Below are 24,742 nucleotides of genomic sequence, written 5' to 3'. Positions count from 1 at the left end.
GGCGGTGTGACTACAGTGTAGAAAAGAGAAATGAACTTGCCCCGCCGTTGGTTGTAGCTGGCGTGGGCTGCAGGGTGTAGATGGCTGAGCCATAGAACAGGCAGACGGCTGTCAGGTGAGACCCACAGGTGCCATCGCTTTCTGCGGCGGCTGCCTCTGGTCCTCATGGCCCATACAGCACGGGCCACGCCGCCATAAGAGGCCAGGATGACGGCGGAAGGCACCAGCAGGATGAACACGCGGGCAGCAAACATCTGGCGCTCGGTGGAGTCCACGCCGCCGCCGTCGCAGGCCAGCTGGAGCAGCGCGGGCAGCTCGCAGATGAAGTGGTCTACCCGACCGGGCGCGCACAGCGGCCGCGCGGCCAGGAGCGCGGTTTGCTCGGCAGAGTTGGTGAGGCCACCGAGCCAGGCGGCGCCGGCCAGAGCGTGGCAGAGGCGCGGGGAGGCGAGGCCGGCGTAGCGCAGCGGACGACACACGGCGGCTGCGCGATCCAGAGCCATCACCGCCAGGAGGACGCACTCGGCGAGCCCAGCGCCAGCGATGCGCACAGCTGCGCCAGGCAGCCGCCGCGCTCCAGCCTCCACTCCCGGCCGCCAAGGTTGGCCAGCAGGGGTGGCACCACGCTCGTGGTGAAGCCCGCATCCACCAGGGCCAGGTGGCAGAGGAAGTAGTACATGGGCGTGTGTAGTCGCGGCTCGCGCACCGCCAGCAGCACCAGCGCCGAGTTGCCCGTCAGAGTCAGGAGGTAGCAGAGGAGGACGAGGACGAAGAGGACAGGCTGCAGTGAGGGCCAGTCGGAGAAGCCCAGCAGGAGGAAGCGCTCCTCTGTGCTGTGGTTGCCCTAAAGAGGGAAACTCGCAGGTTTGGAAGGACGACACACAGGGCCATGTGTCCCTTACAAGCAAAGGAAAACCCGGACCATGGGAGAGGGGAGGGGGAACAGATGGCAGCACACACATGCTTAGGTGTCCACTGGAGCTCATTTACAGATCTGAACCCTTAGTTTAGGAAGGCAGCCATATATTAGTATACTCTAGTTATATATTTACCCGAAAATTCTATGAGGAAATAAATAGAATCTCCCGCTTAGAGATGAACAGACTTGGGCTCAGTAAGGTAAAGCATCCCAAGGTCATAGATAAGTGAGTGGTCCTGTACTCAGGACTGTTTGATTTCCAAAATCAGTGTTTTTTCAGTGGCTTTCCTGCCAGAAGGAGAAGTTTTAATTTGTGGTGAATCTCTCTTCTAGGCTGTGTCCAATGTCCATGCCACTCCTGCTTACCAGCTACTGTGATGAGCGTGAAGAACACAGATGGACACATATATACCAGCCTTTAAATCCAGAGTCATCTGGGTAGAGAAAGACCACTAGGCAGGAGACCTGGGTTTCACCTAGTAGATCTCCCTTTGGCTAATGATGTGATATGGGGACGTCACTTCATTTCCTCCCACCTCAATGTTTTTCTCGTGTGAACCATTGAGTATGAACTAAATGACCTCTGAGGTTCCTGTACTACCTTCCTGGCTCTCATTTTAATAAATATTTTTTTCACTTTAATAAGTATTTTTCAAGCAAAGTAAAAGTGGGTGCAAAAGTCTTAACCCTTGAGGTAATGCCAAATCAAATTTGTAACAGTACAGAAACCATCATGGTTGATGTGATGGATAAAAGTCACATAGAAATCTTCCTACTGCATGGTCCCTGACAGGTATCATTATAAAGATAACTTATTTTAAAAATCATATTCACTGTTCTTAAATTATAATCCTATAATTTTTATTGTTCAGAAAAGAACCTTCTTCCCCCAATACAACATTGTATTTGTATGGTTCTCTCATTTATCTTCATTAAGCAGAACAAGTATTAATGTTCTGATTAACAATAAGGGTTTGGGGGACTTCCCTGGTGGTCCAGGGGCTAAGACTCAGCACTCTCAATGCAGAGACCCTTTGTTCAATCTCTTGTCAGGGAAGCAGATCCCACATGTCACAACTAACAGTTCACACGACACAACAAAAGAGTCCTGCATGCCACAGTGAAGATACTTTATGCTGCAACCGAGACCCGGCAAGCCAAATGTTGGTAAATAAATAAATAAATATAATAAAAAAAACCCACAAGGATTTGGAAGTCAGACTGCCCTTGTTCCATTCTTGCTTCTCTCATTTCTTACCCGAGCAACCTTGGCCAATGTTGTTTAACCTCTCTGTGCTTCAGTTTCCTCACGTGAAAGCAGAATTGGTTAAGTAGGTCAAACGTCAAGCTCTTAGATCAGTTTCTGGCAATGTCATAGATGGTGAATAAATGTTAACTATTAAACTCTATTTCATATCAGGAAATAGGCTTCTAGAGGGTTCCTATACTAGGTAAGGACAAAACTGGTGTGTGAATTTATATCCCTTTTCATATATTCACTCTGACCTTATGTGAAAAGTTAGATAATATTCTTATTTTTTGTAATAAGAGAGGAGAGCAATAGAGGTTAAATAACTTGCTCAAAGTCCCATAGTTTGTAAATGCCTCTCAGGATTTCAACCCAAATCTGATTAATTCAGGGATCCTTGCTTTTTTAAATGAACCAGGCTCTAATATACTAAGGACTGTGATGGATAAAATTCCTTACAAAGATTTACTTTTATTTCTGGATAATATAGTCATATCAAAGATGAAAAAAGTATGAAAGCTGACATTTAGGCTTATGGTTCAATGGTGTTAGGGACGTTGAGTTATAAAAAGTCAAATTTTGTAATTCTGTGGCTACATAGATACACAACAGTTCAGCCAGGCAAGCCTTAAGACACTCTTCTGCAAACCCACCAAACTCTGAAAACAGGCACACAGTGGTAAAATTGTACAGACATCTTTACTGCAGGTACACACACATTCCCAAACAAGTAGCTCAGACACGTTTGTACACACACACACAAACACCCCATAATCCTCCTCAAGCATCCAGAACACAAATATGTTGTAAAAAATATTCTAATGTGTCCTCACACATCATTTGGTGTTCTAGAATGCACCCTTCATTCATTAGACCATTTTTAAAAAGTGGGATGTGGTAGTAAGCCTACCTTCATGTCTTATTCTTTGGCACTGATGTTTAGGCCTTCAGCTAACAAATGAAAGGCTGGTCTCTTGCTCCTGCTCTGGATTCTCTGGGTTTGCAGTGGCCTTTGGAGGGATGAAAGAAAGGCCAAGTCACATGACTGTTATCCCTGGAATGGGTGCCTGAGATCACAGCTGTTACCTTAGGGAAGAAGACTCGGTGGGTGCTTCTTGCTGGTCAGCAGAGGAATGAATAGAATGTCCTGGGGCAAGAAGTCCCCTAAGTCCTGGGATACACTGAGATCCAGGTAGAGGTGGTGATGCGGGTTCCAGGAGAACCCTGTAATGAGGGGTAGACAAGGCGAAGACCTGACCCTTGTGGTGATGGCAAATCAGTATTGGTGGTGGCAGCAAAGATGTCTTTCCTTAAAAATGCTTTTTAAAGAATGAAAAAAAGCCCACATCTCATTTTATTAGATTTGACTCCTACGTGTTCAAAACAAAAAAAGAGAAGCATAAAAATGTTTTTTTAAAAAATAGAAAAAAGTCTGCATCCCAATTTATGTGTTTAAATAAAAAAAGCATAAAAATGCTTTTTTAAAAATAGAAAAAGTTCATATTCCATTTTATCAGATTTGACTCTTTATGTATTTAAAACAAACAAACATAAGCATAAAAATAGTTTTTAAAATATAGAAAAGAAATGTCCTTCCTGATTCTTAAGGGCAGAGCAGTTGTAGAGAATGAGGAAGGAGCCGGGGAATTAACCCATTCCTGTTATTTAGAGAGAGGGTGGAGCTCTGGGGACTCTATGACCCTCTCCCATAATTAGTCCTTTGTATGGAGGTGTCCAGAGAGAGAGCTCTCCCAGGGTAGGCAAGGGAAAATACTAGAGGGAACGGTCCCTTTGGGTAGAGTGTCCCTGGCAGTGTGTGGAAGCCAGAGGCAGCATAACTCCTTCTCACATTGTTGCTACTCTTAATTTTTAACTGGTTTAGGATTTCATTCTCTGTTGGGTGACCTTCAGCCAGCTGTTCAACCTCAGTGATTCTTGGTGTCACCATCTGTAAAACGTAGGTAGCAACCCTGACCTGTGGGAGATGTTATACATTTAATGAGGTCATCCTCAGTTTTGAACGCAGCTTCGGCTCTCGCTTCATCAGCTTTACCCCCGACACTCCTCAATGCTGTTATTTCCCACCTCACCCACTTTGCTTTCCTTTGAAACACACACATCTGTATGTACCACTTTACATCTCCACCAACAGCACACCAGGGTTCTCTTCCCCACATCCTCACCGACACTTGTTATCTCTCTTGTCTTTTTGATGATAGCTTTGTAATAAGTGTAAGGTGATATCTCACTGTGCTTTTTTGGGGGGGAGTTCTGTGATGGGTCTTAGTTGTGGTGTGCTGGGTCTCTATTTGTGGCACTCAAGGTTAGTGTCTCTGAGGCATGTGGGATCTTAGTTCCCAGGCCAGGGATTGAACCCGTGTTTCCTGCATTGAAAGGCAGATTCTTAACCACTGGACCACCAGGGAAGTCCAGTCCCCTCTCACTGTGGTTCTGAGTTGCATTTCCCTGATGGCTAGTGACGTCAAGCACCTTTTCATGTTCCTGGTAGCCCTTTTTTATGACTTTGAAAAAAACACTCTATTTAGATCCTTTGTCCACTTTTTAATTAGATTTTTTTCTTCCTGAAAAATATCTGTTCAAGTCCTTTGACAATTATTTAATTGAATTTATTTTGCTAGTGAGTTGTATATGTTTTTGTTTGGAATATTAACCCCTTATCAGATAATATGGTTTACAAATTTTCCTCTTATTCTGTGAGCTGCCTCTTTTGGGGGCCTAGTGAAGACATTTGAACCCAGAAACCTTCACCATGGTCCCTTTGATCTTCTTTCCATGTCTCTCAGGATCTTTCAGAGTCCTTGTATTCATCTTGAAATTAACTTAAATGATTCCTGCCTCAATAAGAGTGTTGGAAGGTTGGAGAAGTATGTGACTTTCTCCAGTGCCCCTCTCCCCAGATAGAGCCAGTAGTCTGAGGTCTGACATTCAAGGCTTCTGAGAATCCAGCCTCAAGTTTTCAGGCTCGAAATATGTTCTGCTTTTTCTCACATAAACTTGCTGCCCTGGTGGGGTTGGGTGACTATTTGTGCATCCCCACCTCTGTATCTTCGCTTGAAGGAATGCCCGCCTTGTCCCCTTGCACCAACCTCATTCCTCCCCACCCCTCCAGCTTCAAAACAAGCATCACCTCCTCCAGGAAGTCTTTCCAAGCCTCTACTCATTTCCCACAGCCTTTAGAATTTGCAAAAACTAACAATCTTTTTTCACTTTCTGCTTTTCATTTCATTATAGGGCTTCCCTGGTGGTCCAGTGGTTAAGAATCTGCCTGCCAATTCAGGGGACTTGGGTTCAATCCCTGGTCCAACATCTCTGGAGGACCCAGAGCTCCTGCTTCTCAGCCCCATGGCACCTGAGTTTCTCCCACTTTCCTCGCCTCTTCCTTAGTTGACCCTTACAGTGACAGCGCATACCCTAGAGAGACAGAGAGGCTGCCGGGGAACAGAGTGAGCACCCACTCATGTTTTCTGGACTGAGCTGAAGCCTTTGTCTCTATTCCTCACCCACTCCTGCTTCCTACATCTCTTTCCTGGCCCCCAAGGGAGATCCTCTCCTGCCAGACTCTCCAGTCCCTCCCTGGGACCCTGATCTGTGAATCCCAGAGAGCCTGGGGAGGAGGTGAAGCAGGGGGATCCGGGAGTGCAGGCTGGGAAGGTGAGATCCATGGGTGAGCACGCTGCTACTTAGCTCCTTAGCTCCTAAAAGAGGCTGGCCCAGGGAGCCCAGACACCAATTTCCCTGTGAGCTAGTGAGTTTTCCTCTGGGCTTTTGTGGTGGTCCTTCTCTATCTCCACCAGCGGGTCACCCTGCCTGCACCCCTCCTTTTCCCATCCGAGTCACCTCCCACTTCAGTTCTGCAGAGTGAGGGGAGGAGGCCACCTCTGGAACTGATGCCTAGGGGTGGGGCACACTTTAGAGGGTGGGTCCTCTGGGGATGGGAAAGTTATGGGAAAGTCTGGGGAGAGAGGTGGAGAAGAGGAAGCCTGAGGGAAAAGGAAGTGGGAGGTGAAGTGGAGGGCCAGGGGTTGTTGTGGGCAAGGGCAGGATCCGAGAATAGAGCAGGATGTGAATAGGGGTGATAGCTCCTAGGTGTCAGGTTCAGGGAGGTAGAATGGAGTAGGGGGTGATACCCTCAAGAATGGGATCTCTAATGGCCTCCCCAGCTTAACTTTCCCCTATCTTCATCATCCACAGCTAACTGCGATGTCCTTGCACTTTGCAGCTGGGGTTCAGGGGAGAATGTGGCCTCTTGACTTCCCCCTTTTCTTCTACTTCTTCCTCTTTCCTACTTTAGTGGCGACTCTGTGTTCCTTTTCCTTTTTGCTCTTTGGGCTAGTACTCAGCCATCACTTTCCTTTTACTCCATCTCACAAGCCTGACTGTTTCAATTTTCTCTGAACTCAAAGCTCTGACTTGTCTTATGATGAAACCAAGTGGGAGGGATTCATTCATTTGTTCATTCAGCATGTATACAGAGGCAAGATCACAATGGCCAGAGAACCTGGTTGGGCCAAAGGAGACCTAGGATTCTGGTCTGCACTAGGTAGCTTTGTGACCATGGACGCCTTTAAATCTCTGTATGCCTTTGTTTTCTCATCTTCCAAATGATGGGATTAGACCAGATAAGCCCATTTTTCTGCTCAGATGCCCTATTGACTCCTTGATGCTGGAGTTATGTTTGGACTTATGATGCTGGACTCAGAGTCACTTGAGATGCTCTCTTCTGGGCTTGAAGTCCTAAAAATTCCCACCAAGTAAAACAAAGCTCAAGTTTTAGGTTGTGAATATTTTTTAAGTTGACAGATGCATTTGGTCAATTTCTAGAGCCCTCCCATTATCGTTTTTGATAAATCTATAGTTTTTGTTAATGGTGGTGGTCAGAGTATTTGCTGAGTGCTTGCCTCACTCAGATGTTTTAAAAGTTCCCCTCCACCTTAACCTTCCTAACCCCTAAATAATGATAAGGTAAGTAGAATCAGGAAATTAAATCTACTAAGACCAAGTAGAAACAACCTTTTATTTGCGTTCTTTTTGAAAGGTCTGAGTTTCTTGCGAGGATCCAGACCTTGGAGTCTGAAGTAACCCTGTACACCTTCCCCTTTCCAAGTGCTTCATTCAGCACATATTTATAAAACAGCTTTATAATCGTACAGACCTGTTAAGTGTGTCTTATTTCCCCCATTTTACAATGAGGAAGAAGTCTTAGAGATCCTGAGTGATTTGCTCCACGGGTCAATATTGGCCTCAGTACACGAATCTGCCAATTTGCCCTGCATTTCATTTCCACCCATCTCGAGCCCTGGCTTCTGCTTTCCGCTACAGGGGACATCATGAAATCCTTCCCGGCCCAGGAGATCTGTGAGGCAGGGACTCTTTCCCCAGCCCTGCCCAGGAGCCTTCTGACAAGGTTTTCTACTGGTGCCCTTGAGGGCAAGGAACTGACCCTTTGCACTGCCATCGACTCTCCTTGATGACCCTTTTCTGCTCCAGACCCGCTCAAGTCTTACCAGTGCCCGCGGCGGGGGAAGGGCTTCAGCCCCCCTTTCAAACGGAACTGCCAAGAGCGCAGCCCCACGGGGCGAGAAGCTTTTCCAGGGTCCACAGCTCAATCAGAGTCTGAGCTGGAGCTCAGATCCAACGTGTCAGTGCTGCAGGCACCACGGGGAGGCTCCTTTCTGCTGCGCGCCGTCTGCGGAGCGCTTTGGCCTCAAATCTGTAGAGTTGCTGAGGACACCAGCAGTGCACGCACGCAGCTGAGCTGCCCTGGCCGCAATACACCCGCAGCTTTGGCCGCGTCTCATCATGCTCGCGCACCAGCGAATCCACAGGGGCCTGCAGCCCTACCGCGGCAGTGAGTTTCGACAAGCGTTTCCACCTTGGCTAAGACCCGGCACCGGCGCATCCACGGTGCAAGAGGCCCCACAAGTGCGCGGACTGTACCAACTGTTTCAGCCACCGCGCAAACCTCACTCGGCACAGGCGGGTCCCCACCGGCGGGAAGCCCGGCAAGACAAGTGGCGGGATGGCACGGAGCTCGCACCTCATCCCGCATCTGTGGCTGGGGACGGCTACGACCAGGGCTTCAGCAGATGGTCGCGCATCGCAGGGTCTATATGCGCGAGAAGCCCTAAGGCTGCGCGACCGACCGGAGTGCAGGGGTGCGAGGTGGGGGCGGCAGGAGCTTTAGTCCCAAAACCAACCTCATCACGTCCAGAAGCTGCAAGCCTTTGGCCACCTGATGCGAACAATTGACACACTGGGAAAGACCCTGATGCTGGGGAAAGATTGAAGGCAGGAGAAGGGATAATATAAGATGTGATGGTTGGATGGCAGCACCGACTCAACAGACATGAGTTTGAGCAAGCTCTGGGAGATGATGAAGGACAAGGAAGCCTGGCCTGCTGCAGTGATGGGGTCGCAAGGAGTCAGACATGTCTGAACTACTGAACAACACCAACCAGGGTTTTTGCCTTTTCTCAGAGTGAAGAAGAACTAAAGAGCCTCTTGAGGAAAGTGAAAGAAGAGAGTGAAAATGTTGGCTTAAAACTCAACATTCAGAACACTAAAATCATGGCATCAGGTTCCATCACTTTGTTGTAGCCATGCGTTCCGGGAAACAAACTCACTCAGAAGGACAATGCAGATAGTGGAGTGCAGCTTATTACACCGGTGGGCCCGAGGCAGAGTCTCCTCTTAGCCAAGGACCCCAAACAGTTTTTGTGAAAACCTTATATACCCTAAGTATACATGCACAAACCCGTCTCCCCAAATTCCCTGAAACTAGTCTGAACAATAAACTGTGGAAAATTCTGAAAGAGATGGGAATACCAGACCACCTAACCTGCCTCTTGAGAAATCTGTATGCAGGTCAGGAAGCAACAGTTAGAACTGGACATGGAATGACAGACTGGTTCCAAATAGGAAAAGGAGTGCATCAAGGCTGTATATTTTCACCCTGCTTATTTAACTTATATGTAGAGCACATCATGAGAAACGTTGGACTGGAAGAAGCACAAGCTGGAATCCAGATTGCTTGCAGAAATATCAATCACCTCAGATATGCAGATGACACCACCCTAATGGCAGAAAGGGAAGAGGAACTAAAAAGCCTCTTAATGAAAGTGAAAGAGGAGAGCGAAAAAGTTGGCTTAAAGCTCCACATTCAGAAAATGAAGATCATGGCATCTGGTCCCATCACTTCATGGGAAATAGATGGAGAAACAGTGTCAGACTTAATTTCTGGGGGCTCCAAAATCACTGCAGATGGTGACTGTAGCCATGAAATTAAAAAACGCTTACTCCTTGGAAGGAAAGTTATGACCAACCTAGATAGTATATTCAAAAGCAGAGACATTACTTTGCCGACTAAGGTCCGTCTAGTCAAGGCTATGGTTTTTCCAGTGGTCATGTATGGATGTGAGAGTTAGACTGTGAAGAAGGCTGAGCGCCGAAGAATTGATGCGTTTGAACTGTGGTGTTGGAGAAGACTCTTGAGGGTCCCTTGGACTGCCAGGAGATCCAACCAGTCCATTCTGAAGGAGATCAACCCTGGGATTTCTTTGGAAGGAATGATGCTAAAGCTGAAGCTCCAGTACTTTGGCCACCTCATGCGAAGAGTTGACTCATTGGAAAAGACTCTGATGCTGGGAGAGATTGGGGGCAGGAGGAGAAGGGGACGACCCAGGATGAGATGGCTGGATGGCATCACACACTCGATGGACGTGAGTCTGAGTGAACTCCGGGAGATGGTGATGGACAGGGAGGCCTGGCGTGCTATGATTCATGGGGTCGCAAAGAGTCAGATGTAACTGAGCGACTGAACTGAACTGAACTGAACTGAACTGAGTCTGAAGAAAGGAAAAAGAAAGATACAAGCAAAGTTAACCCATGATTCATATGCCTTAAGGCTAGGTAGCTAACACTGGACAACTCTCAATAGGCCTGTGGTCATACCCCAATAAGCATAATAGAATGTATGGTTCTATTCAGTTACCCAGATAATTAAGGTATTCTTTTAGGCTACAGAGAGCTCTGGGGCTCTCCCTTCCCGGGGCCTGGTTTTCCAGTTGGTATGCTGTTTCCATAGATACTGAGTATATAGCTCAAAGTCCACAGTCCAGCCCAAGATGGAGTCCTATTTTCAAGATAGAGCCTGTTCTGTTTCCTCCTTCAACTTCATGGCAGATAGATGAGAAAACAATGGAAACAATGAGAGAGTTTGTTTTTTGGGGGCTCCAAAATCACTGCAGATGATGACTGCGCCCATGAAATTAAAAGACACTTGCTCCTTAGAAGAAAAGCTATGACCAACCTAGACAGCATATTAAAAAGCAGAGATTACTTTGCCAACAAAGGTCCATCTAGTCAAAGCTATGGTTTTTCCAGTAGTCATGTATGGATGTGAGAGTTGAACTATAAAGAAAGCTGAGCGCTAAAGAATTGGTGCTTTTGAACTGTTGTGTTGGAGAAGATCCTTGAGAGTCTCTTAGACTGAAGGAGATCCAACTAGTCCATCCTAAAGGAAATCAGTACTAAATATTCATTGGAAGGCCTGATGCTGAAGCTGAAACTCCAATACTTTGGCCACCTGTTGTGAAGAACTGACTCATTGGAAAAGACCCTGATGCTGGGAAAGATTGAAGTCAGGAGGAAAATGGAATGACAGAGGATGAGATGGTTGGATGGCATCACTGACTTGATGGACATGAGTTTGAGTAGGCTCTGGGAGTTGGTGATGGACAGGGAAGACTGGCGTGCTGCAGTCCATGGGGTTGCAAAGAGTCGGACATGACTAACTAAACTGGACTGAGTGGCCTTCAGGCAAATCTCTGGGGTTGGTTGTTACTAAGCAGGGTTTCTAAGCAGGCCTCAGTCCTTTCTGCCTCTTCAGTTTCTTCCCTGCCCCTATCCCAGAAGTGTAAGAAATCCTAGAGAGCATCACACAGCTAATCCCTGGGTCCTCAGGGAATGATCCTGGAGCAGAAGGTATGGGGCAGGTGGTGTGTGCTCAGGTTAAATCTGTCTGTAGAATTTTCTCATCTAACTTACATCATCTTATTTTCTAATGTTTTTACTCTCACTTGTTGGAGCCCCTGGTCTGCCTCATGGTAGAAGATAAAGAGGGAGGAACAGGTGGCCCCCTTTTGAAGAGGTCCCCTGAAATAATTTCACCTCCTAAATGACCTGAGCCCTGCAGCCCAAGTGTCCTCATTTGTACCATCCCATGGTGAACTTGCTCCTCCTCCCTCACCCAAATCTTCGGTTTTCAGAGTTCTGAATTTTGGTGTTACGGGATTGTGTTGTTTCTTTAGAATTGTACTCTGCTTCACTGGTGCAGCTTCCTGCCTAAGTGTTGCATTAGGGCAGGAAGTGGTGGGAGTCTGTGTGACTAGCAATTAAAAAGGCCAAACAAGCAACATTTTTTGTTTCCACAGAACTCAAAACAGGGGGTAGAAGTCAAACACAGGGGAGATGGTGGTGGAAAGTTAGCGGCCTGGTTTCCTCTCAGCACTTGATGTTTTCTGGTTGAAAAGGTATCAGAGGTGATATGGTGAGGGTAGCAATACCATTCTTTGCTCAGTCCTCTAACTGAAAATCAGACTTTATGGAGCTGAAAGTTATCACCAAATTCTACTGGATGCACTTCCTGGAGGTTGGTAATTCCTGTATGTTTCCCTGTGCACCGACTTTTCCCTTCAATCAGCTGTTTTTTTGCTGGAAAAAAAATTATTTTTAAGCTTGTGGTTGGTGGAAGCCAGCACTTCTTTTTCTAGATGAATTATTTGACTAGCCTGTTTCCTGTGCATTCTTGGCAACTGGTTTAAAAATACATTTATTTTGACTTTCTAATTTTTCTGAACTTTCCTGGAACCTAGCAAGTTCTGGGCAGAGGCCTTTCCCTATGTCATTGCATACTATACACTTTAGGTCAAAATATCAGCAGTTCCAAAGAATAGCAAGGAGAGATGCAAAGAAATAGAGGAAAACAATAGAATGGGAAAGACCAGAGCTCTCTTCAAAAAAAGTAGAGATACCAAGGGAACATTGCATGCAAGTTCAGTTCAGTTGCTCAGCTGTGTCCCACTCTTTGCCACCCCATGAATCACAGCATGCCAGGCCTCCCTGTCCATCACCAAAGTTCACTCAAACTCATGTCCATCAAGTCGGTGATGCCATCCAGCCATCTCATCCTCTGTCGTCCCCTTCTTCTCCTGCCCCTAATCCTTCCCAGCATCAGAGTCTTTTCCAATGAGTCAACTCTTCACGCGAGGTGGCCAAAGTACTGGAGTTTCAGCTTTAGCATCAGTCCTTCCAATGAACACCCAGTACTGATCTCCTTCAGAATGGACTGGTTGGATCTCCTTGCAGTCCAAGGGACTCTCAAGAGTCTTCTCCAACACCACAGTTCAAAAGCATCAATTCTTCAGCACTCAGCTTTCTTCACAGTCCAACTCTAACATCCATACCTGACCACTGGAAAAACCATAGCCTTGAGTAGACGGACCTTAGTTGGCAAAGTAATGTCTCTGCTTTTGAATATGCTATCTAGGTTGGTCATAACTTTTCTTCCAAGGAGTAAGTGTCTTTTAATTTCATGGCTACAGTCACCATCTGCAGTGATTTTGGAGCCCCCAAAAATAAAGTCTGACACAGTTTCCTCTGTTTCCCCATCTATTTCCCATGAAGTGATGGGACCAGATGCCATGATCTTCGTTTTCTGAATGTTGAGCTTTAAGCCAACTTTTTCACTCTCCTCTTTCACTTTCATCAAGAGGCTTTTTCATTCCTCTTCACTTTCTGCCATAAGGGTGGTGTCATCTGCATATCTGAGGTGATTGATATTTCTCCCGGCAATCTGGATTCCAGCTTGTGCTTCTTCCAGCCCAACGTTTCTCATGATGTACTCTGCATAGAAGTTAAATAAGCAGAGTGACAATATACAGCCTTGACGTACTCTTTTCCTATTTGGAACCAGTCTGTTGTTCCATGTCCAGTTCTAACTGTTGCTTCTTGACCTGCATATAGGTTTCTCAAGAGGCAGGTCAGGTGGTCTGGTATTCCCATCTCTCTCAGAATTTTCCACAGTTTATTGTGATCCACACAGTCAAAGGCTTTGGCATAGTCAATAAAGCAGAAATAGATGTTTTTCTGGAACTCTCTTGCTTTTTCCATGATCCAGCAGATGTTGGCAATTTGACCTCTGGCTCCTCTGCCTTTTCTATAGCCAGCTTGAACATCTGGAAGTTCATGGTTCACGTATTGCTGAAGCCTGGCTTGGAGAATTTTGAGCATTACTTTACTAGCATGTGAGATGAGTGCAATTATGCAGTAGTTTGAGCATTCTTTGGCATTGCCTTTCTTTGGGATTGGAATGAAAACTGACCTTTTCCAGTCCTGTGGCCACTGCTGAGTTTTCCAAACTTGCTGGCATATTGAGTGCAACACTGTCTCAGCATCATCTTTCAGGATTTGAAATAGCTCAACTGGAATTCCATCACCTCCACTAGCTTTGTTCATAGTGATGTTTCCTAAGGCCCACTTGACTTCACATTCCAGGATGTCTGGCTCTAGGTGAGTGATCACACCATTGTGCTTATCTTGGTCGTGAAGATCTTTTTCGTATAGTTCTTCTGTGTATTCTTGCCACCTCTTCTTGATATCTTCTGCTTGTGTTAAGTCCATACCATTTCTGTCCTTTATCAAGCCCATCTTTGCATGAAATATTCCCTTGGTATCTCTAATTTTCTTGAAGAGATCTCTAGTCTTTCCCTATCTATTGTTTTCCTCTATTTCTTTGCATTGATTGCTGAGGAAGGCTTCCTTATCTCTCCTTGCTATTCTTTGGAACTCTGCATTCAGATGCTTATATCTTTCCTTTTCTCCTTTGCTTTTCACTCCTCTTCTTTTCATAGCTATTTGTAAGGCCTCCTCAGACAGCCATTTTGCTTTTTTGCATTTCTTTTCCATGGGGATGGTCTTGATCCCTGTCTCCTGTACAAGGTCACGAACCTCATTCCATAGTTCATCAGGCACTCTATCTATCAGATCTAGTCCCTTGAATCTATTTGTCACTTCCACTGTATAATCATAAGGGATTTGATTGAGGTCATACCTGAATGGTCAAGTGGTTTTCCCTACTTTCTTCAATTTAAGTCTGAATTTGGCAATAAGGAGTTCATGATCTGAGCCACAGTCAGCTCCCAGTCTTGTTTTTGCTGACTGTAGAGAGCGTCTCCATCTTTGGCTGCAAAGAATATAATCAATCTGATTTCGGTGTTGACCATCTGGTGATGTCCATGTTTAGAGTATTCTCTTGTGTTGTTGGAGGAGGGTGTTTGCTATGACCAGTAGTTCTCTTGGCAAACTCTATTAGCCTTTGTCCTGCTTCATTCTGTATTCCAAGGCCAAATTTGCCTGTTACTCCAGGTGTTTCTTGACTTCCTACTTTTGCATTCCAGTCCCCTATAATGAAAAGGACATCTTTTTTGGGTGTTAGTTCTAAAACGTCTCATAGGTCTTCATAGAGCCATTCAACTTCAGCTTCTTCATGTTACTGTTTCAGGCATAGGCTTGGATTACTGTGATACTGAATTGTTTGCCTTGGAAATGAACAGAGATCATTCTGTAGTTTTTGAGATTGCATCCAAGTACTGCATTTCGGACTCTTTTGTTGACCATGATGGCTACTCCATTTCTTCTAAGGGATTCCTGCCTGCAGTAGTAGATATAATGGTCATCTGAGTTAAATTCACCCATTCCAATCCATTTTAGTTCACTGATTCCTAGAATGTTGATGTTCACTCTTTCCATCTCCCGTTTGACCACTTCCAATTTGCCTTGACTCACGGACCTAACATTCCAGGTTCCTATGCAATATTGCTCTTTACAGCATTGGACCTTGCTTTTATCACCAGTCACATCCACAACTAGGTATTGTTTTTGCTTTGACTCCATCCCTTCATTCTTTCTGGAGTTATTTCTCCACTGATCCCCAGTAGCATGTTGGGCACCTACTGATGTGGGGAGTTCCTCTTTCAGTATCCTAACATTTTGCCTTTTCATACTGTTCATGGGTTTCTCAAGGCAAGAATACTGAAGTGGTTTGTCATTCCCTTCTCCAGTGGACCACATTCTGTCAGACCTCTCCACCATGACCCGCCCGTCTTGAGTGGCCCCACAGGGCATGGCTTAGTTTCATTGAGTTAGACAAGGCTGTGGTCCGTGTGATCAGACTGGTTAGTTTTCTGTGAGTATGGTTTCAGTGTATCTGCCCTCTGATGCCCTCTTGCAACACCTACCGTCTTACTTCGGTTTCTCTTACCTTGGACGTAGGGTATCTCTTCATGGCTGCTCCAGCAAAGCACAGCTGCTGCTTCTTACCTTGGATGAGAGGTATCTCCTCACCACCGCCCCTCCTGACCTTGAACATGGAGTAGCTCCTCTCGGCCCTCCTGCTAGGCACAATAAAGGACAGAAATGGTATGGACCTAACAGAAGCAGAAGATTTTAAGAAGAGATGGCAACAATACACAGAAGAACTACACAAAAAAGATCTTCAGGACCCAGAAAACCACAATGGTGTGATCACTTACCTAGAGCCAGACATCCTGGAGTGCATAGTCAAATGGGCCTTAGGAAGCATCGGTATGAATAAAGCTAATGGAGGAGACGGAATTCCAGCTGAGCTATTTCAAATCCTAAAAGATGATGCTCTGAAAGTGCTGCACTCAATGTGCCAGCAAATTTAGAAAACTCCATAGTGGCCACTGGACTGGAAAAGGTGTTTTCATTCCAATCCCAAAGAAAGGCAATGCCTAAGAATATTCTAATTACCACACAATTGTACTCATTTCACATCCTAGGAAGGTCGTGCTCAAAATCCTTCAAGTTAGACTTCAACAGTATGTGAGGCAAGAACTTCCAGAAGTACAAGCTGGATTTAGAAAAGGCAGAGGAACCAGAGATCAAATTGTCAACATCCACTGTATCATAGAAAAAGCAAAAAAATTTCAGAAAAATCTGCCTGTGCCTCATTGACTATGACAAAGCCTTTGGCTGTATGGATCACAACAAACTGGAAAATTCTTAAAGTGATGGGAACACTAGACCACCTTATCTGCTTCATGTGAAACCTGTATGCAGGTCAAGAAGCAACTGTTAGAACTGCACATAGAACAACGGACTGGTTCAAAATGGGAAAGGAGCACCTCAAGGCTGTATATTGTCACCCTGCTTATTTAACTTATATGCAGAGCACATCATGCGAAATGCTGGACTGGATGAAGCACAAGCAGGAATCAATACTGCTGGGAGAAACATCAATCACCTCAGATATGCAATGACACCACCCTAATGGCAGAAAGGGAAGAGGAATTAAAGAGCCTTTTGATGAAGGTGAAGGAGGAGAGTGAAAAAGCTGGCTTAAAACTCAACATTCAAAAAACGAAGATCATGGCATCCGGTCCCATCACTTCATGGCAAATAGATGGGAAAACAATGGAAACAGTGACAGACTATTTTCTTGGGCTTCAAATCACTACAGACAGTGGCTGCAGTCATGAAATTAAAAGACACTTGCTCCTTGGGAGAAAAGCTATGACCAATCTGCTGCTGCTAAGTCACTTCAGTCGTGTCTGACTCTGTGCGATCCCATAGACGGCAGCTCACCAGGCTCTGCCGTCCCTGGGATTCTCCAGGCAAGAACAGTGGAGTGGGTTGCCATTTCCTTCTCCAATGCATGAAAGTGAAAAGTGAAAGTGAAGTCACTGAGTCGTGTCCAACTCTCGGCGACCCCATGAACTGCAGCCCACCAGGCTCCTTCATCCATGGGATTTTCCAGGCAAGAGTACTGGAGTGGGGTGCCATTACCTTCTCCATGACCAATCTAGACAGCATATTAAAAATCAGAGAGAGTACTTTGCCAACAAAGGTCCACATAGTCAAAGCTATGGTTTTTTGGTAGTCATGTACAGATGTGAAAACTGGGCAATAAAAAATACTGAGCGCTGAAGAACTGATGCCTTTGAACTGTGGCGCTGGAGAAGACTCTTGAGAGTCCCTTGGAGTGGAAAGAGATCAAACCAGTGAATCCTAAAGGAAATCAATCCTAAATATTCATTGGAAGGACTGATGCTGAAGCTGAAACTCCCGATACTTTGGCCACCTGATGCGAAGAGCCAACTCATTGGAAAAGACCCTGATGCTGGAAAGATTGAAGGCAGGAGAAGGGGATGACAGAGGGTGAGATGGTTGGATGGCATCATCGACTTAATGGACATGAGTTGAACAAACTCCGGCAAATAGTGGAAGACAGAAGCCTGATGTGCTGCCTTCCATGGGGACTGTCCTTGGCAGAGTCGGACTGAGGAACTGAATTTCAGGATGTCAGGATTGGTGTACCACCCTGTGGTCATAATGGAGAACTGCATCATCTCCAGAATTCTGGAGAGCAAGACCCGATCCTGAAATACTGGAGCAAGTATCCCTTGAGCTAAGGTCTAGGATACTAATTTTAGTCTTTAAGCTGGATTTTACCCACAGAATTCCTGATTCAGTAGGTCTGGGGAGGCCCCTGAGAATTTTACATGTCTATGTTCCTGAGAGATGTCGTTCCTGCTGGTTAGGAGACTGCATTTTAAGAACCTCTATCCTAGTTTAGTGAAAAGGCAGTAGTATAGAGCCCTCAGCTCCATCTCTGCACGTTCCCACCCAAATCCAAACCAAAGGTAATCAAAGTGTTCCAGTCTGTAGAGTGTCTGTATTGAAGAGATGGAGATTGTAATCTGTACCAGTCCCTGACCACAAGAGGGCGCGTTATAAACTTGTCTGTTGTCTCATTAGTTCGAAAAGCTCAGAGAAGTGCAAGGAAATGAGAGAGCCCAGATGAAGACTGGCTTACCCAGGAGAAGCCCTACGGTTGAGCAGGGCACACTGGGACATGGACAGACTCGGACTTGGCCACCTTTTCAGACTCTTCCTTTTATTTTATTTACTTAACATTTTGGCTGGAGGACATGCGGAATCTTAGTTCCCTGACCAGGAATGGAATCTGTACCTGCCTGCAGTGGAAGTACAGAGTCTTAACCACTGGACCACAAGGGAAGTTCCCAGACCCTTTGTTTTTGTTTGGCCTCTCTATATGTCTAAGTTTCATGTTCTGAAGTGTCTTGCTCTTAGAACTCTACATTAACCTGTGAATGAAAAATGATAACATTTTCAGAAATTCCTGAAATAAAAATTGCCTGTGATTCAAAGGGAAGGGCTTTTATGAGCCTTTAAAAGTGTGCTTCAGGTACCTTGCCAGGCAGTTGTGTTACTGTTTTTAGTGCAAGTGTCTGGTGCAAATCCACCACGATATTGGGACTGCCTCCTAATAATACCATAGATGCTGATGAGACTTCCCTCTTTGGGAGATCTCATCCAGACACAGGGCTATGGCCTGTGTGAGACAATAACCTCAGATGACATTTTCTTAGTGAGATACTGGCTGCCTAGATACAGATCCCAGATATGATGAGCACCCATCAGAAAGATGGGGCAGAAGCCACATTGGATTTGGGGAGCAGATTCGTATTTGTCAGTAGATTCCTTAACCTTGGGTAAAAGTGGACATCGGCCACCCAGAGATCTCTCTGATAACTGGCTCCTCCCTGTATCTTTTCCTTCTTTCCAAATGAACATATGCTTGTCTGCTCTCTGCTAGAAATCTCCACGTGAATAAACAGAAATGTGAATTCTCTTATATCTGGGGTCATAGTTCAGAATTTAGAGACTTGCTGTCTATTTTGAGTGGTATTTGGCATGGCGACCAAGGGGACAGTTTGTATTGGACAAGATTCAAGCTTTCCTGGTGGCTCAGATGGTTAAAGAGTCCACCTGCAATGCAGGAGACCCAGATTCGATCCCTGGGTCAGAAGATCCCCCAGAGAAGGTAATGACTACCCACTCCAGTATTCTTGACTGAAGAACCATGGACAGAGGATCCTGGTGAGGAGCCATGGAATTGCAGAGAGTTGGACACAACTGAGTGACTAACACACATACACAATGTAGTTAAAGATGCCTTGGTAGCAACAGTGGGGAGGGAGCGTTTACCAGATCTTCTTTTTGGTTCTTTATCCAAGAATTAGCCACAAGAAGCAGAAAGTCCTCAGGGAAATTGACATGGAATAGTGGAGCTTGAACCTGACATAGAGCTCATTTGAGTCAGCCCTTTTCCTTTCAGCCCTCCTCTCTGCTGTCTTTTCTATGCTCATGACCCTAGATCTTGTTCTAGAAAAACTTTAACAAGCCTTACATATTATCCACAAAGTAAGGATGAGGTAGACTGAACAAAGAAAATGGCAGAATAGAAAAACTAAGGTGATGTCAGATATCAGGTGAATATTTAAAAAGGGTACTGTGAGGGAATGTACCTGGAGATGGCTTACAAATTTGGCTTTAAATTTACTAGTTGTCATGCAAGCAGGGCAAAGTGATTAATTAGTTTCTTAAAAAGTTAAACACTTTCTGTATGATCCAGCTATTCCACACCTAAATATTAACTGACGAGAAATAAAAGCAAAGACTTGTACATAGTGTTCAGAGCAGCTTTATTTGTAATAACCGGAAACTGAAAACAACCCAAATTGCCACCAATAGGTTAATGGATAAATATTTTGTTGTATGTTTGTATAATGGAATGACACAGCAATAAAAAGAAATGAGCTGTTGATTCACACAACATAGATGACTTTCAAGTTAATTGTGCTGAATGAAAGAAGTCATAAAAGAGTACATACTTTGTAATTCCATTTATATAAAACTCTAGAAAAGGAAAAATAATCTATAGCCACAGAAAGCTGATCAGAGGTTGCTTGGGAATGAGCAATGTGTGGAGGGGTAGAAGGGAGAAATTGAAACAGGACATGAGAAAACTTTTGAAGGGCTTGAATTCTTTCATGTCATGCATGTGGGAATGGTTTCACAAGTGTGTGCGTGCATGCATGTGTGTGTGTGTGTCCAACAGCATGTCCAACTCTTTGCAACCCCATGGACTATACTATGGAATTCTCCAGGCCAGAATACTGGAGTGGATAGCCTTTCCCTTTTCCAAGGGATCTTCCCAACCCAGGGATTGAACCCAGGTCTCCCACATTGCAGGTGGATTCTTTATCAACTGAGCTGCCAGGGAGGCCCAGATTCACGGGAGTGAGCATTATTTCCTCAACCAGCTAGCAAGCACCATCTGGGCAAAATCACCACCCTGTATTTCTCTGGTATTCACCACAGTGCCAAGCAGAGCAGTGGGCATATGGAAGGCCTTCAGTAAATGCTTGTAAAACTGAATAAAGTATTGCATATAAGAAGACGAGTATGGATTAGATTTTTAATAGTGACTGAATATTTGCCCCCGAGACATGGTTTCTGATGGTCTCAGCTCATCTTATATTTTTTGTTCTGTGTGTCTCTGACTCTTCTGTACTTTGCCATTATATCTGCTCTATAGTGGCCTGGTTGTCTTTATGTCTGTGATGGGTGTGGAGTCTCTTCCTCCACTCCTTTGAATCTTGGTGCAGGAGGTCACTGACACTCCAAGAAGAGCCTTGTCTCTCCCAGCAAAGGTGCCCAATGTGCAATGGATATTATCCTCTGGACAGATCTGTCTGGCTCTCTAATAAAACCATTTATGGAGACACTATTTTGTGTGAGACATTGAACTTGGCTATTTAACAAGTCTATAAATCCTCAACAAACCCAAAGAAATACTCTATTATTATGCAAATTTTATGGATAAATAGATTAAGGCTCAGAGTGATGATATAGTTCTCCTGTTATCACACAGGTCATCACCTGGAAAAATTATGGCCTTGAGTTACAGACATTATAATCTATTCTCTTAACTACTCCCGGAGTGGGTAGCTATTCCCTTCTCCAGGTGATCATCCCAACTCAGGAATGGAACCCAGGTCTTCTGCATTGCAGATGGATTCTTTATCATCTGAGCCACCAGGGAAGCCCGATTCTCATAAGAACTTACCTTTATTGAAACTTTTTTCATTGCTCTCACTTCTTAAGGGCTTTTCTGTCTACCTGGTGATGGATTTGCCTAGGTATAATTATGTGTGCTAAGTACTAACCAGCAGGACCACTCAGAATAAATGTACTTAAAATGTACAAATGTCAAATAACTTCAAGGATCATTACTCTGGTTGGAAATTTTATTACCTTCATTGGTGAGGATGACAATTTGTAACGTTTTCCCAATTATCAGCTTGTCTGCTTGTAAAGTTAATCCTCCATCCTAAATATTTCCTGTTTCTTAGGAGAAGGCAGAATAGTGTTTGCCGGCGTGTGCATGCGTGGGTTGCTGAAGTCGGAGGAGGGGTTTGATTCCAGTAGTTCTTTAAGGTAACATTTTCTTCTTGACAAGCTGCCCTCTTCCAAGAACCATGGCTCCTCTCCCTTTGATCTTTGGTGATTTGGAGCTGACTGGGAATGGGGGTTATCACCAGCGATCTTTTGTCAAATCTCTGCTGGCCCCATTTTCTTGATGGTTCTCTTTAGGGCAGCCTTGACATCAGCGTTCCGGAGGCTGTAGATGATGGGATTGAGGATGGGGGTGACTACAGCATAGAAGAGGGAGACAAGAGGGTCACTGGCGGGATCATAGCTGGCCTTAGGCCGGATGTAGATAAAGATGGCGGTGCCATAGAAAAGGGACACCACCACCAGGTGGGAGGAGCAGGTGGAGAAGGCTTTGATGCGGCCAGCAGCAGACGGGATCCGGAAGATCGTAGCCATGATACGCCCATAGGAACCCAGGATGAGGCCAAAGGGACAGAGGATGAGGAGAGCAGCGGCCAGGATAATCTGTAGTTCGTTGAGAGAGGTGTTGCCACATACCAGCTGCAGGACAGCCTGGATCTCACAGAGGAAGTGTGGGATGGCCTTGGGGCCACAGAAGGGCAAGGAGAAGACAAAGGAGGTGTGGCCCAGGCCCACCAGTGCCCCACAGGCCCACGCTGACCCAGCTAGACACAGGCACGTCCGTTGGCTCAGCAGCAGTGGGTAGCGAAGGGGTTGGCATATGGCGGCGTAGCGGTCATAGGCCATGGCTGCCAGGAGGCAACACTCTGTGGCACCGAAAAGGAGAAAGAAGAACATCTGGAGAGCACAACCAGAGAGAGGGATGCGGCGCTGACCGGTGAGGAGGTGGTGAAGCAGCAGGGGACCGTGACAGACGTGTAGCCGATCTCCAGGGTTGAGAGGTTTCGAAGGAAGAAGTACATGGGGGTCCGGAGGGCAGCGTCAGCGGAAACCAGCACCACGATGAGGAGGTTGCCAGCCATGGTGAGCAGGTAGACGGTGAGAAAGAAGGAGAAGAGTAAGCCCTGGAGGCTGGTCAGGCGGGAGAAGCCGACAAGAATGAATTCGGTCACCACGGAGGTGTTCGTAGGCATTCTGCGCAAATCCCTTGTGATGAAGGATGAAAGAAATGGTGAGGGAAAGTTGCAATTATGAAATCGTGAGGTGGGCAAAGATGGAGTCTTGAACTTCTCTGTTGGTCAGATGGTTAAGACTCCTCCTTCCAGTGCAGGGGATGAGGGTTCCATGCCTGGTAGGGGAACTAAGATCTCACGTGACACAGGGTCTGGCCAACAATTAAAAATAAATAAACCTTGTTTCAAAATTTGAAATTTTAAAAAAGATGACCTCTTCTTGTATCTGAGCCAAGCATTGGAACTTCTGTCTTTTAGGCTTTCATGGCCTTTGAGGCAGCACAGCCTTGAATCCATATTAGACTCTTGCTGACTCTTGGAACCCTGGGTGAATGGTGCTCTCTGTGCCTAACTCCCTCAGCTGACTTCTCCCTGGTGGTGCCCACCTTTCATAGCAACACACTGAATTCTGTTTTCAGTTGCTCCAGGGATGAGGGCTGGATCATTCTAGCCTCCTTTTTTACTCTTTTTTCCCTTGCTCTTCCTTCCCACAGTGCTGGGGACAGAATTTTCCCTCCCAGCAGATATTTCCCTCCTCAAAGTTAGATGTGTTCCACGTTCAGGGAGGGCATGAAAAATCCCAGTTTAGTCGGAATTTTCTTTGTGTTTTTTCCTTTTTGAGTCCTTCTGTATCTGTCTTTTATTTTCCTTCTTTCACATGGTTCCTTTTTCCATGTCTCTCAGTTTGTCTTCCCTCTCACGCAATTTTCACATAGTTCCCGCCCCCCACCAACTTCAGCTCTTTCTTCAGTTACCAAATCCGCTCAACCTTCCTCTATTTTTTTTTTTCCTGTCAGTTTCCTATCTAATGGCAATGAGATAAATTTCATGGTTTTCAAAGGGGAGAGAAGAAATTGGAAAGATTCTCTCTCCTATAGGCAGTTAAACTGTTAATTATCCAAAGGAGTGAGAATTGCTCTAGTTTTTGAAGATACTCAGGAAGGAGATGGCAGGGTCCTTCCTGGTTGCTTATTTCTGCCTTTTACAGCCCTCAAACTTCATCTCTATTTATCTTAATATGTATGCAAAAATCCAAACCACATGTGTAAACTTCACAGATCCACACGCTAACATATTACATTTCTAAACACAAGCACAGAAAAATAGCCCAATATCCTCAGATGCTAGAGTCAGCTAAGATCACAAATAAATTATGTATTGTATATACATGCAAATATCACTACAAATAACAATAAATGTGAAAATCCATTTAACCTAGAAATATAAATACACCCAGATATATAATAGAAGCGTAAATCTAAATTCTTTGCAAACGTAAAACCATATTCAAGAACATCTATTAAAAATACAAGCTCACACACGGAGGTCCTTTTGCCGTTCGAGTGTCCTTGGTTCATTCCACCTTAGTGGCTCTTTCAGTGTTTTTCAGGAGATGCTATCAGAATTCTTTCTTTTTATTTGAAGAAACAGCCAGTGATAAAGGCAGATGGCCTTGGATGACTTGCTTATTTTCTCCTTTCTCTACACAGTGGATCCCTCCTGAGGAAGGTACTGTTCAATTTGGTTTCTCTTTCATGTCTCTGAGGACCTGAGTCTCCAAGCATATTTGACTTTCCAAAGGGAAGTGCTCTTCACACAACCAATTAATGTGTTGTTTTAAAGTCTGTGTCTTAGGTTGCAGAAATTGGAGGGTGACCTGTCAAGAGCATATCAGAGAAAATGTCCAGGGCTATTGTTTTTCTTAGCTCTCCCATAACATCAAAACTCTAACCCAATTAAAAAATGGGCAGATGAACTGAAGAGACATTTTTCCCAAAGAGGAAATACAGATGGCCATCAGGCACATGAAAAGATGCTTAATATTGCTGATTATCAGGGAAATGCAAACCTGAAACACAATGACCTATCACCTCACATCTATTGGAATGGCTGTAATCAAAAAGAAGACAAACAGCAAATGTTGGTGAGGATATGGAGAAAGAGAACCCTTGTACACTGTTGGTGAGAATGTACTGGTGCAGCCACTATGGAAAACAGTACAGAGGTTTCTCAAAAAACTACAAATGACTCAGCAGTTCCACTCCTGGGTATATATCCAAACCAAACTGAATCAAA

General features: G+C 45.2%; 1 protein-coding gene and 1 pseudogene across 1 annotated transcript; both read right to left on the bottom strand.

Moving 5' to 3' along the window:
- LOC108633431 overlaps positions 1-8,231 on the bottom strand; it is a 10,109-nt pseudogene extending 1,878 nt beyond the window's left edge.
- LOC102187359 (olfactory receptor 10C1-like) lies at positions 21,690-22,627 on the bottom strand. Its single transcript, XM_005696686.2, is given in 2 exon segments — positions 21,690-22,399; positions 22,402-22,627. Coding segments are annotated over 2 exon segments (936 nt in total).

This window comes from Capra hircus, chromosome 23, assembly GCF_001704415.2.
Source record: "Capra hircus breed San Clemente chromosome 23, ASM170441v1, whole genome shotgun sequence".
Taxonomy (NCBI): domain Eukaryota; kingdom Metazoa; phylum Chordata; class Mammalia; order Artiodactyla; family Bovidae; genus Capra; species Capra hircus.
Note: the sequence above shows the minus strand (reverse complement) of the source record. Positions and strands in the feature narration are given on the sequence as shown.